At 47.0% G+C, this 11958-nt stretch overlaps 1 protein-coding gene across 1 annotated transcript in view; it reads right to left on the minus strand.

The window, feature by feature from the left end:
* Window positions 1-271: 271 nt before the first annotated feature.
* The window catches only part of DUSP5 (dual specificity phosphatase 5), a 119024-nt gene continuing 107337 nt past the window's right edge, over window positions 272-11958 (minus strand). The window contains exons 2-4 of the mRNA XM_023532721.1: window positions 7579-7727; window positions 4485-4704; window positions 272-1775 (exon numbers count right to left, since the gene is read on the minus strand). Coding sequence (XP_023388489.1) covers window positions 1369-1775; window positions 4485-4704; window positions 7579-7727 — 776 coding nt within the window. The 3' untranslated portion in view covers window positions 272-1368. The remainder of the gene's footprint in view (window positions 1776-4484; window positions 4705-7578; window positions 7728-11958) is intronic.

The raw sequence follows: 11958 nt of genomic DNA on the forward strand, positions 1-11958 counted from the left end.
TTCAAGTCGAATTCCTTGCCTGGGATCATAGGAGTGAAGAACTCAGTGAGCAGATGCTCTGACCACCTGTGTGGCCAGTGCCCAAGGACACCTCTTGCAAATGAGCTTTGGGAGGCCTCTCAATTGGAAAGCAACATTCTGTATTGTTCCACAGCCTCCTGCCTACTGCCGCCATCACCTTAGAGTTCCTTTGGAGATAAATCCCGGTGGAGCAGGCCACGTCCCCACCTAAACGTATTCCTCCCTTACCCCAACTCACCAAAAGAAGTGCTTTTTTTCTTTTGACTATTTTTATTTTACACTATAAAAAACAACAATGACAACCAGTAACATACTGTTTTTCTTCACATTCGTGTGGATTTTAGGAAATTATTGCCTTTTCCCCTGGAGAAATAACCTAAGGACAAAAAAAAAGCAGTAGTACCACATTGAGAACTCTGAAAATCCCAGAAGTCCACAACTTGAAGACAAACCCCAGGGGCAAGGAGGAAAACAAGTGTCACAAGAGACGCGACAAACACACCTAAGGACAGCAAGCTGGGGAAATGACCTCATCAATGCCACTGACCGGACAGCAGGTACCATTTTTCTCCTGGCACCCACTGCCACCTCAACGAGGTGACTTTTGGTCTATGGTCTGAAGAACTCTTTTCAAAATGACACAAGAGCTGCTTTGAGAAGAGGTGCAACAAGAAAGGTTCAAGTATGAATAAGAGTCATGCCAAAGTCCAAAGTCAGGGAAGGACCCACAGTGAAAAGGCAACCCAGAAGTGTCAGCGTCTCCCTACTTCAACCAACCACCTCCATTGGACCCAAGAGAGAGTCTCGGAAACACATGAGGGGTCAAATCAGCATATATATTGGGTCCCTAACAAACCCTATAGGGTTACTTTCCTGACTAGATGATCAGCTTATTTCCTGAAGCAACAGAGACAAATACGGAGACTGCCCAGTTAAAAAAGTACGGTGGAAATTGTGCTTCCTTCAGAATGAATTGGCTTCATAACTGCCTTTTCTCCAGGTCTAGCAACTGCTTTCTCCCATGTTGCTGCAGGTATTTATTGCCTTACGCTTGAAATGAAAAGGCGAACTTTGAGGTGCTAGGACTGAACAGTCCTGAGAGGGCAGGGGTCTGGAAGTACAGTAGTTAGCACACACTGTGCTCTCATAATGGCTTAGCCTTCCTTCGGTCCCGAGAACCTATCCCCCAGGTCAGTCTGAAGTTCGTTTGCAAGCCTGGTGACCATGAACTGTCCCACTGGGGCAGCAGGACAGAGGGAGGTCTTCAGTATTGCACAGGTATGAAATGTCCACGAGTTTAAAAAAACAAAATCACAGTTGTTCTTGGGGCTGGGCTGGTTCCCAGTTTTAGCAGGACGTGGCTGTGGCCACAGGGCTCCTGCTGAGCTCTGAGACCGTCGAGTGGGTGGGCACTGGCGCCAGCACGGAGGTAGGGAATGTGCAGTAGGAACCCTGTACGTCAGGGCTCAGTGTCTGCAAATGGGCTATGAATGAAGAGCTGGCTGCCTCCCCTTGGCAGGAGGGAGCCTGGGGGGTGGGTGTGGAAGGCAGGATCTCAGACTCATACTGCAGGAGCTGGCCCATGAAGCCGAAGTTGGGCGAGACCACACTCCTCCTCTGCTTGATGTAATCAAAGGCATCCTTCAGGCGGAACTGCCTGGTCTTCATGAGGTAAGCCATGCAGATGGTGGGCGAACGGGAGATCCCAGCCTCACAGTGGACCAGGACTTTGCCTCCCTTTTCCCTGACACAATCTGAAAGGAAGAAAAGACTGAGAATAAGCTGGGATTGGAACCCAAAGGCAACACCAAACAAGAATTAAACACGAAAGTAACCTAGTTATCAAACAATCAGGACTGCTCAGCAGCTGAGGTCCTACACCAGACCTCTGCTAGTCTTTAATCCCACTGGTGAGGGCAGGGCTTTCAGGTCCCCCCAATGTCTTTCCCCACGTAGGACCTTTCTAACCCTTAGGGCTGCTTTCTGGTTCTCCAGGATACCTGCACAGACTCTGCCACTGGAGGTGCTAGACCTGGACTAATCCTTTCCTGAGGATGCCATCCGAACATGGATGGGTTCCAAGAGGGCACTGGAAAAGCCTTGAAATTGCATACAAATTTTCATTGCTTATGCAGATTTTTCTGAGGGCCTCAAGCTCAGGCTGACTTAGAGAAGCAAATCCTGCTTCTCAGGGTCTGAGTCTAATGGTGATGACATATTCCCCATCCTGGTAGAGGCCTTCTGGCCTCCCCAGGCACCCTGTCTGGCTATGCCAAGGCAGGATGCTTGGCTCAGTTCCCAGGGTTCCCACTACCAAACATACAATATATAGTGCACAGCCACTAATTATAGCCCTGGCTAAGTGATGCTTACTAAGATGTAGGATATAAATGGCTTTTGCAAAGTCCATCTTGCACAACAATGGGAGTCACTGCTATAAAGCTACCACCATCAGCATTCTTTAGCTCAATATGACAAAAGGGGGGGGGTGCCCTCCTTTTCTGCTCCATTCCTGCCCCCAAAAGAGCTACAACTGTTAAAAATGAGAAAGGGTAAAAGGTTAAACATACACATTAAATAACCGCAAAAAAAGTCTTTCCAATTCTCTCTCTTGCTACTAAGGAAACAATTACATCACAGGAAGTTAGGTGTACGTGGCACCATGTAAAGCCGCAGTATGCAAAAATATTTAAGATTTTAAGGGCAAATAAAAAGTCAGCCTCCTTATCCATCTCCCTCCTCGAGTTCAAGGACTTTGCAAATGAGATCTGCAAAATCTAAAACATCAAGTTTCTGAGGAGTCGAGGAGGAACCCTGGAGTTTCCCCATGTGAGGACACTATTGTAGCTCGTTAGAGGTGCCTCCAACTCAGTCTCTGTCTCAAGAGGAAAAATAAGTTCCTGCAAGTTAGTTCAAAAGGGGACCCCAAGTCCCTAGGATTATAGGGTTGTAACTCTGATTTTCCCTTGTTCTTCCTGCTGGCCTCCTTGTACACTAGCTTTTACCTGGCCCAGTGCCAAAAAGGCAAAGGGCCTTGGCCTTGAGTGCATTGCTTCTGGATCCCACTCTATCCCCTCAGGGCTTGCCTTCCATGTGGCCCTCCTGTGGCCTTCCCCTTGGTAGGAGTTACTGCATGATTCAACTTCAGTCCCTCCTTCCCTGAGTAGGGCGACCAGTCTGGGGAAAAGCATCCTGTGCTTTCAAAATGCTGTGGGTGTGCGTGGTTGTGTACACAGACAGACACAAGACACACACAGGATGGGGAAGGAGGCTTCTGAGAAATGGATGGGGGCGGGTTTCACGACCTCACTGAGTAGCTATCTAGGTAATTAAATAATAGGCTGAGAAGGGCAAGGCTTTCCCACCCTGAACCCATCATTTTGGCGCCTCTCAGAGACTCCAGAGGAGCCGTCTTGGCCTCCGCAGAGAGGCTCAGGGACAAGGAGGATAGGCTTGGCCTTTTGCCTCTGGTCAGTTTCTCATTAGCTTCCCGCAGAAATAGTGCGTGATGAGCAGAGGGGCCCTTTAACTGCTACTGCACTAAATAATTATTGTTGTGCCTGACACCTGCCTTTTCCCCTCCAACATCCCTCACAATAAGATACAGGAGAATAAGGTCTTGGCTTCAACAACTATGTATGTTAATGGGAAAAGACTCTGCAAAGGGAGGAAAGAGCCTAAGGTTGCGGAGTGGTGCTTGCGAATTTGAGACAGGAAACAGTCAGCTCAGCCTCCAGGGAAACGGATGAGAGAAAGAGAAGATGTCAAATGGGAGAACGATCAAGCTATACTGAGGAGCTGGAAACCCCAGGCCCAAAGAATGTCCTTTCCAGGCAGAGGGACCAGAAATTTCTAGGCCTACGCAACAGAGTGAATGGTAACTGCCTCACGGAATAGAGAAGGGATGCAGAAAGATGCCAACTTTTCTGTGCACAAAGCATGGAACTTGAGTCAAGTGCTATCTTTAATCCAAAATTAGCTGAAAATACAAAACAAATTGCCCCCAAAGTGGTTTGCCAAAAACTGGAAAGCTGCTGGGGCCCTTGGGGCTTAGTGCGTTAAGTAGTCTCCCTCGATCCTTCTGTTTGCTTTTAAAAATATCCCAACCTACGTAGAAGCACAGTTAGGGTGGCTCTTTCCCTCCCCTGCTTTCCTGGCGTGGAGCATTACGCACAGACACACTCTGCTTCCTGCCCAGCTAGAAACCATAACAAGAGCGGCAGTGAGTACTGCCATAAAATTATATTAATTTATCTTGCAAATAAAAGCTCCTATTAATAGCAACTCAAATCCTCCCTTCTGCGTGTTCGGGGCTGCATCCCTTCTTGGCTCCAACTCTTGGTGGTTACATATACAAGAGACTTTTCTTCTCCAAGAAGTCAACCACCATCAGCACATCGAAACCCAAGAACACAGGACCCTTCGGGGCCTCAGAACAACTGAGGGGGAATGGCTGAACCTACCAATGAAGTCTATTGCTTCTTGAAAGTGGGAGCTAATGTCAGCCGTGTGACTGTCTTCCACAGGGATCCATTTGTAGTGTAGGTGGCTTGTGCAGGCCTCGGAGGTCCGCCGTGAGACATTCAGCAGGGCCGTGATGTGCAGGTTGGCGAGGAACTCGCACTTGGATGCATGGTAGGCACTTCCAAGGTAGAGGAATGGAAGGATTTCAACTGGGCCACCCTGGAAGCAGGGGCAAAGGACAACCAGGAAATGTTGGATTAGCCTGCTCACTTGGGGCAAGAAACAAAACAACCCTGACCTATTTATTTTAAGGTGGGAGGTTCCCTTTGTGGTTTCCAGGTAGAGAGAGTCCAGAGCCAAAGCTACTGAACCAAGAGTGTGGGGGAAGCCTCCACCCCGGCAGACTCTCTACCCTACATTACTGCTGGTGACTCAGTGATGGCAAAGCCCACATGACAAAGATTTTCATTTTCTCACACAAATCGAGGAGGTGGGAAATGCCCGCAGCCTTCCTGTGCTGACAAGGAAGAGAAGCGGTGTGATGTGACGGGAAGCAACGAGACGCTTGTGTTCAAGTTCTAGCTGACACGACAGGACCAGGGCAAGCCCTTCAACTTGGGGGCAGCCCCAGTTTCTTTCAGGATAAAACAGAGGAGAATTCAACAAGGTGAGCTCCCCCCTTAACAGTCCTGATGTTTTATACAGTGTATTTCATCAAACCTAGGACACTTTATCATAAGATGCATCGGATTTCAGAGATGTTAAAATGTGTCCCCCACACCCCAAAAAAGTATGCTTCTGAGAAGTGAAAATACTATCTACCCGGAATTCTCAGATAAAGAAAAGCTGGTAGGCTGCAAGCAGAGGGGTTACCCCACCCGGATCTTCTTCATGTGGAGATGAAGGTTTGGGTGAGAGATGCTCACATCTGCCCCGTTTTGGGAGACCACCCACACACCAGGTTTCTAGTTAAGGAGGATCTCCAATGGAACCAGAGACCACCTACTCCAAGGCAAAGCTAAAAAGAACTGCTGGTTGGTCAGACTCAGCATTTCCAGAGTGGCTTTTCCAGAAAAGCCAGTGACAGAACAATGGAGCCCTGGAGATTTAGAGGGAAACACTGGGCTGGAGGGACAGTGGCTATGTCTTTGGGAGTCTTTTCCATATCATCCATCCGTTTCCTGTGTTTCCATTTCCTGTCCTGGAATAAGAGTGAAATGGAAACTCCACCAGACCCGTCATAGGAAAAGGGGCATGGGACAAGGGCCAGCAGCAGGCAATTCTCACATCACCCCGCATATGGAGCTTGCTTTTTCTTTCCTGAGAATTCAAGTGTTTAGGCAAAAGCCAGTATGGCAACTTGGAAGAAAGTTACAGAGGATTTTGCAAAAGGTAGTTAACAGTAACAACCAGTATTTTTATTAGGACTTACTATGGCTGGCCCCTGGGCTTAACACTTCAGTTAGATGTACCTACAGAGACCTCATCTTCCCTTCAGTGCCTGGAAAATGCTGACACACTAGGCCTGGAATCCTAGCCACCTTCTGGAGCTTAGCCCAACACACCCCTGAAACCATGTTTCTTTTCTTTTCTGAATCTTCTGTTTAGACTCAAGAGGAAGAAACCAAGGGCCTTCAGAAACCCCAAAGGTTAACACGGCCTCGCCTGGCTTCTAAGAAGCAGTGCTCGGGGTTTCCCCGGATGAACGCTGGAGACACATCAGGGCCTCCCCAGTCCTCACTCAGCCAAAGGCTGGAGAGCTTTCACAACATCCTGCCAATTCTTGTTTCTCTTTCATTTTCTGAGAAACAAGGGGGAAAACACAACCCAAACAAACAAACAAACAAAAATAGAAATCCAGCTAAGTCAGATGCCCACGGCTTGTAAGCTGAGGCCTCGTCATATAGTGTGAGTATTTTTAATAAAGGAAAACAAAATAAGAACTTTGGCACCTTCCCAAGCTATTAGGCTTCCTGGTCAATGATCCCATTCAAGGAAAGGTCACTTAGCTTTACTTAGAAGTTTATCTCCAGGACAGAGCTGTGCTCATGGCAGGCAGCTGGCATTTTAGGCAGGAGCTAGAAGTCTTCCTTTTTATGTTTTTGAGTATGTTCTTATTTGAGGGGGAAAACTTGAAAAGCTCCTCCCATCAACTGAAGTGCCTGGAAGAGAATGTCCCTTTCCCAAAAGGCAGCATGTGGAAAACAGAACAAGGTCCTAAAAGAACCAGAATAGGGAATTAAGAGAAGGTGGTTCTGTGTTTAGTGCTGCCATGAACTCAGCTGCAGGATTCTTGGCAAATCTATTATCTCACCAGCCATGAAACAGTTTTTTCTCTCTGTAAAATGGGAAGGTAGATTTTGATCTCTGGTTTCTGCCAGATTTGGGTCCTTGCCTACCTTTTTTCCTCATCTTGTTCCCTTCTATTTTACACTTCCTTTAATGAGTTGTCACGAAGTACAATTTTTTTGAAGGAAAAAACACTCTATACATTTGTAGAAGCATGCAACCCTCTAGTGTCTCCTGATTTCATCTAGCTCCAGAATTTATAAAATTATAAGTATCAGAAACCCTTAGACAAGCCTGCTTAGCCAGCCAAACTCTAGTTTCTTGCCAACCTTCCCTCTTCCTCCCTCCACCCCCCAGCCCATTTTAGTTAAAAATACCAACAAGGTGCTGGGTTAGTTTGCAGAAACTGCAGAGCATGAACAATTACAAAGAAAATCAGCACAGGAAGCCTGAAAGTCAGCTCTGAAACATCTTCAGGGAAACCTAAACCAACATTTTGAAGCTTCTCTGCACCTCCCAGGCCAGCTAATAATAATATATTGTTCACTTCCCCTTTTCTCCAGAAGCTGTCGAGCATCCTGTGGCTCGTTTGCTCTTGTCAGCTTGTTTGCTGGAAGGAAGCCCATTTACTTTTGGATGGAAACTCAAGTTGGCAAGCAACAGAGGCTCTCTAAAGCTGGAGGGTTCTGCCAACACCCTGATCCACAAAAAACCAACCACAGTTGCTGAGCATGGAGAGGAAGAGTGAGGGTGCTGAGGAAGGAACAGGGCCAGGAGCTGGGGCTGCACTTCCACACCAAGTACCTGGTCATAAGCTGGCCTGTAGCTGACGCTGAGCACTGGTTTCCCATACTGGCTGATGAGGGCTCTGTCAGTGTCGATCCTCTCTTGTGAAATGGGTTTTACATCCACACAACACTCAGGATATTCCGAGTAGAAAGTCTCATATCCTCCTACAAGAAAAAACAAAGAAGACAGATATAAGCATTGATTTCTCAGGCTGTCAGGAAATGCCTAGAATTAATCAATACCGAGTGTGGAACAGTCAAAAATATTAGGCTAATATAGGTTCTGATCATAAAAAAATTGAACCAAATACACTAATAGTCTTAGAATATAAATGGCTCCTCCCCACACACATACTCTGTCTCTCTCTTTCTCTACTCCCCCACTTCCTCCCAAAAAGCTATAGTTCAGAGAAGCAATGATTAACTTTTTGTGTCTATCAGAAGCAGCAAACTGTGAAAGGAAATATATGATATCTGGCAAATATTAACTAAATCCCTCCCGAAAACAAAAGCTTTTTCCTCTTTCGTTTATAATACAGGTGGGATTATGCAGAATTTCATTAATTTGCAAGAAGAGACTCCTAAACTGATCTTTCATCTCTAACCTATCAGCTCTAAACTGGATTATAGATGGCACCCCTTCTATTCATAAGGGAATGGGGGCTAATGTGAGGTTTCAAACTCAGGGCAATAAAATAGCCCTGCCCTTTCTCACTCCCAAGGTGCTAAGAACACTGCTGACAATCCTCAATATAGGTCCAATTTAGAGTAATCAATCTAGGTTATCACCTTCCAAACCAAACTGCAAGAATGGGGCCTTCTGACCTTAAATCTCAGCCCCCATAAGTAAAAACTGTCTCTCTCCCTTTGATTAACACCTACCCTCCCTTTTCTATTTCTCATTACCCTTTCCTCCTGAACTTTTTGGCCCCCACATGCCCTCAAATTGATGTCAACTACCATTCTGGCAAGTATGATTCTGTAAAAACCCTTAATATTACATTTAAACTTCTCCAAATGGATCACTTAAGGTAAAAACTAAACTGTGACCAAGTCACAGAACTGTGAGTATGTATCTGGAAATAAGCCTTCTCAGGCCAAGTATATTCAGTCAGGAAGAATCAAGTGAAAACCTGGCCACTGAAGCCTCAGAATGCCAAGGGCTACTGAGAGAACAGGCTGGCTTTGCTTGGAGACACTTTACTTCCAATCCAAAGGGACCTAACACACTTCCTAGAGCCTCCGGAAAATCTGCTTCTTTTTCTGGCCCAGAGAATTCACTTGGGGTCAAATGATCAATTGAAAATACTCATTCTGAGGCTGTGGATTTCCCCAAATCCCCTTTTTATTCCTTCTGTCTCTTGGTGTTGTGATAGCCCACACAGTGGAGCACATGATGGTTTTTAGTAGACAAATGGTTAATGGATTACATGGCAGACTCCAGCTCCCTCCCAGAAGCAGCAGCCAATTCCTAGAATGAGTCATGTTGTCATTACTGCTTCCTTTCCGCTTGCTGGAACGCCCCCCCCCCCCCTTTTAGCACATCCAAATCTCCCCTGTAGTCAACAGATAGCCCACTGGGCCTCCCCAGGTGAGCTTTGGGCTTCCCCAATGACAGTGTTCTTGGTCATGAAGGCAGGAGGCCATGGCAGAGGGGAACAGAGGTGGGTATTTGTGGCTTCGTTTACCCCCCCTCCCCCAACCATAGCCCCTAGCCCTAGGAGGTAGAAAGAAGGCCAGAATGACACTGACACACAGCTTCCAGGGAAGTTAGTAAATAACTTCCTGTACCTGAGCCTCAACATTTTGGGTTCCAGGAGACAAACTGAGTGATACGGGATAGAATCTGGAGAAAGAGTGGCCCATGTCCCCTAAAACTTCAGGATGAGAGGGAAAGAAAAGCCTTCAGGCCACCCCATCTCTTGGCTTTAAATAGAGCACTTAAGAGTTGGCTGCCAGGAAGACAGAAAGGAGGTGCCGGTGTGGGCTGGGTCCTGCCTGCCTGTTGACAAAATAAGGCAGGCAGACAATGAGTCTTACTGTAGTTGAGGGACAGATAAATAAATAGGGCCCTGCCTCTTCAGGCTGGGGTCAGAAGAAGTCCTCCAGATAAGATGGTCTCTGTCTTTTACCCACTCCTATCAGAGGCGTGGAGAGACAGAACATTCCTCTCTGGTGAGAGTCTCGGCAATTCTTTTGGCTGCTTCCACCCTCTTGACAGTGATTCTGTGTTCAATCACCATTGCATTACTGGGAGAGCAGAGTAAAGTGCATGGACACTATATATAAATATGCTCTGACAATGCCATTCAGCCATCAACTCATTTTAGTAGGGTTTTTTTTTTTTGAGGGGTGGAGACCATTTTAGTGTTTTTTGTTTGTTTGTTTGTTTTGAGGGAAGAGCAAAAGGCACTGCTCCCCGAAGGTCTGAGATGCCACTAGATTAAACCTGACCTCCTATCTGAACACACGTTATATTAGGAAATAAAAATTTTCTTTGGCAACGACTTAAAGTTTAATAGTGTTATAAGGGTAAGTATTAAGAACTTTTTACTGAAATTAGACATATACGTAACTTTTGACATGGCAAGTCTCATAATTTACTGAAAGACAGTACACACGCAAAAGCATTTGGACTAAAAAAAATACCCTACCACGCTGTTCCAATAAGTAAAGTTGGAAGCAACCTGTTGGCTGTCACCAGGGAACTGGTTAAAAAAGTGACATGGACATGCATGTTCTGATATGGATAAATCTCCCAAGAGCTAGTTGGGTGAAAGAGGCAAAGACAGGAACTATACAAAAATCATTCTATTTTTTAAAGATACTCATGGAAAATTATTTTAAAGATGACAAAAAAATAGTTGGTAGTTGTCTTTGGGGAATGGAACTGGGTTCTAAGGGTGTGCAGAAGACCCACTTTTCACTGCACAGCCTTTGTGCTGTTCTAATTTTTACCTATGTATGTTACTTTCATTAAAAAAGAAATTTAAAACATTAATTTTCCTGAGATGTGAGTCTTTAGAGTTACTTACTTCCTATGCAATATCTAAACTGTCAGCATGCCCCCTCCCCACCCCAGGCGGGGGTGGGGGGGTGGGGGGGAGCTGAGGTAGGACCAGGAGAGGTTTCCTGGAACATATCTTTTATGGCACAGGGAAGGCAGAAGCTTTTCCTGTACTCACTGCTTAAACAGGAGACAAAACTCACATCAGGAAGAGAAAGAAATCAGGGGTCATGTGTGAAACCTCTGCAGAGCTTGAAGGGCATCCCTCCATCATCTGGGGGCTGAGGCTGGCTGGAGAAGGAAGATTATCATTATCTGCCTTTGTCATCTCCCTAACAGGAATCAACAGGGGACAATCCGTAAGAGGTGTTAATAGAGGTGGGAGCTGCCCTGGTGCTTCAGGAATCTCCTGGCCTGGAGGTGTGTGAAATTCCCCAAGACGCAGGGTTTTAAAACAGCCCTCACAGCTCACTGCACCATATCACTGTTATATCTCAAGGTGTTGGCACCAGAGTTGGCAGTGCTTTGGGGCATGGCCTAGGCTGAGCTCTCAACACTGCACTTTGGGCTAGATCTTTCATACTTTTGAGGTTACAAAGGACTCAAACACGAAAGAGGGAGCTGTCATAGGAAATGACCCAGAAATCAATGCTCTGGAGTTTAGAGTCAATCACCCACCCACCACCGGAAGTCAAAGTCATTTCCCCAGCAGGTGTAATAGGTGCAGCTTCCGGGCGGGGGGGTGGGGGGAGTCTCAAACCAAAGGCGACAGAATCCCCTCTACCACCACCCTGCAGCACCCTTCCTAGGCCCTGGCTCGCCAGCCACCCAAACTAGGCTCCGGACCCAGGATGAGGGAGGGAGGAGGTGAAAAGAGTGGGAGGGTTGTCAGTTTCAAATTAAGCCAGAGAAAGGCCTGGGAGGAGAAAAGGGGAGGCCGGAGGAAAACAATAAAAAGCAATAAAATGAAATGGAAAGGAAGGGGAGGGACCTGACAGGGTCAAAAAGGCAAGAGGGGTAGGTGAAGACACAGCCTAAAGTATGTTAATTGTTCAGGCAGGAGGGAAAGGGACACCAAGGCGCCATGCTCCTGGGGAGGGGATAAGAGGGTCGAGACCTGCTGATCTCGCCAGATACGTCTGTTTATCGGGAAGACTCAGAGCCCAGGCCCCGGTGAGACCAGCTTAGGCCGGCGCTAGGAACCGGGGCCGGCGCCCAGCACGAGTCGACGGCCCCTAAACTGCTGAGAAGCAGGCCCCCAGCTGCGTAACCAACCTCACCCACCCAGAAGGACAGGCTGTCAGGCGCTTTCGAGGAACGCGGGTAGGGAGAGCAAAGCTGGGCGCCGACACTTGGCAGTGCCCTCCCTAGCGCGCGTCTAGCCCCCAT

This window comes from Pteropus vampyrus, unplaced genomic scaffold, assembly GCF_000151845.1.
Source record: "Pteropus vampyrus isolate Shadow unplaced genomic scaffold, Pvam_2.0 Scaffold89, whole genome shotgun sequence".
NCBI classification, from domain to species: Eukaryota; Metazoa; Chordata; class Mammalia; order Chiroptera; family Pteropodidae; genus Pteropus; species Pteropus vampyrus.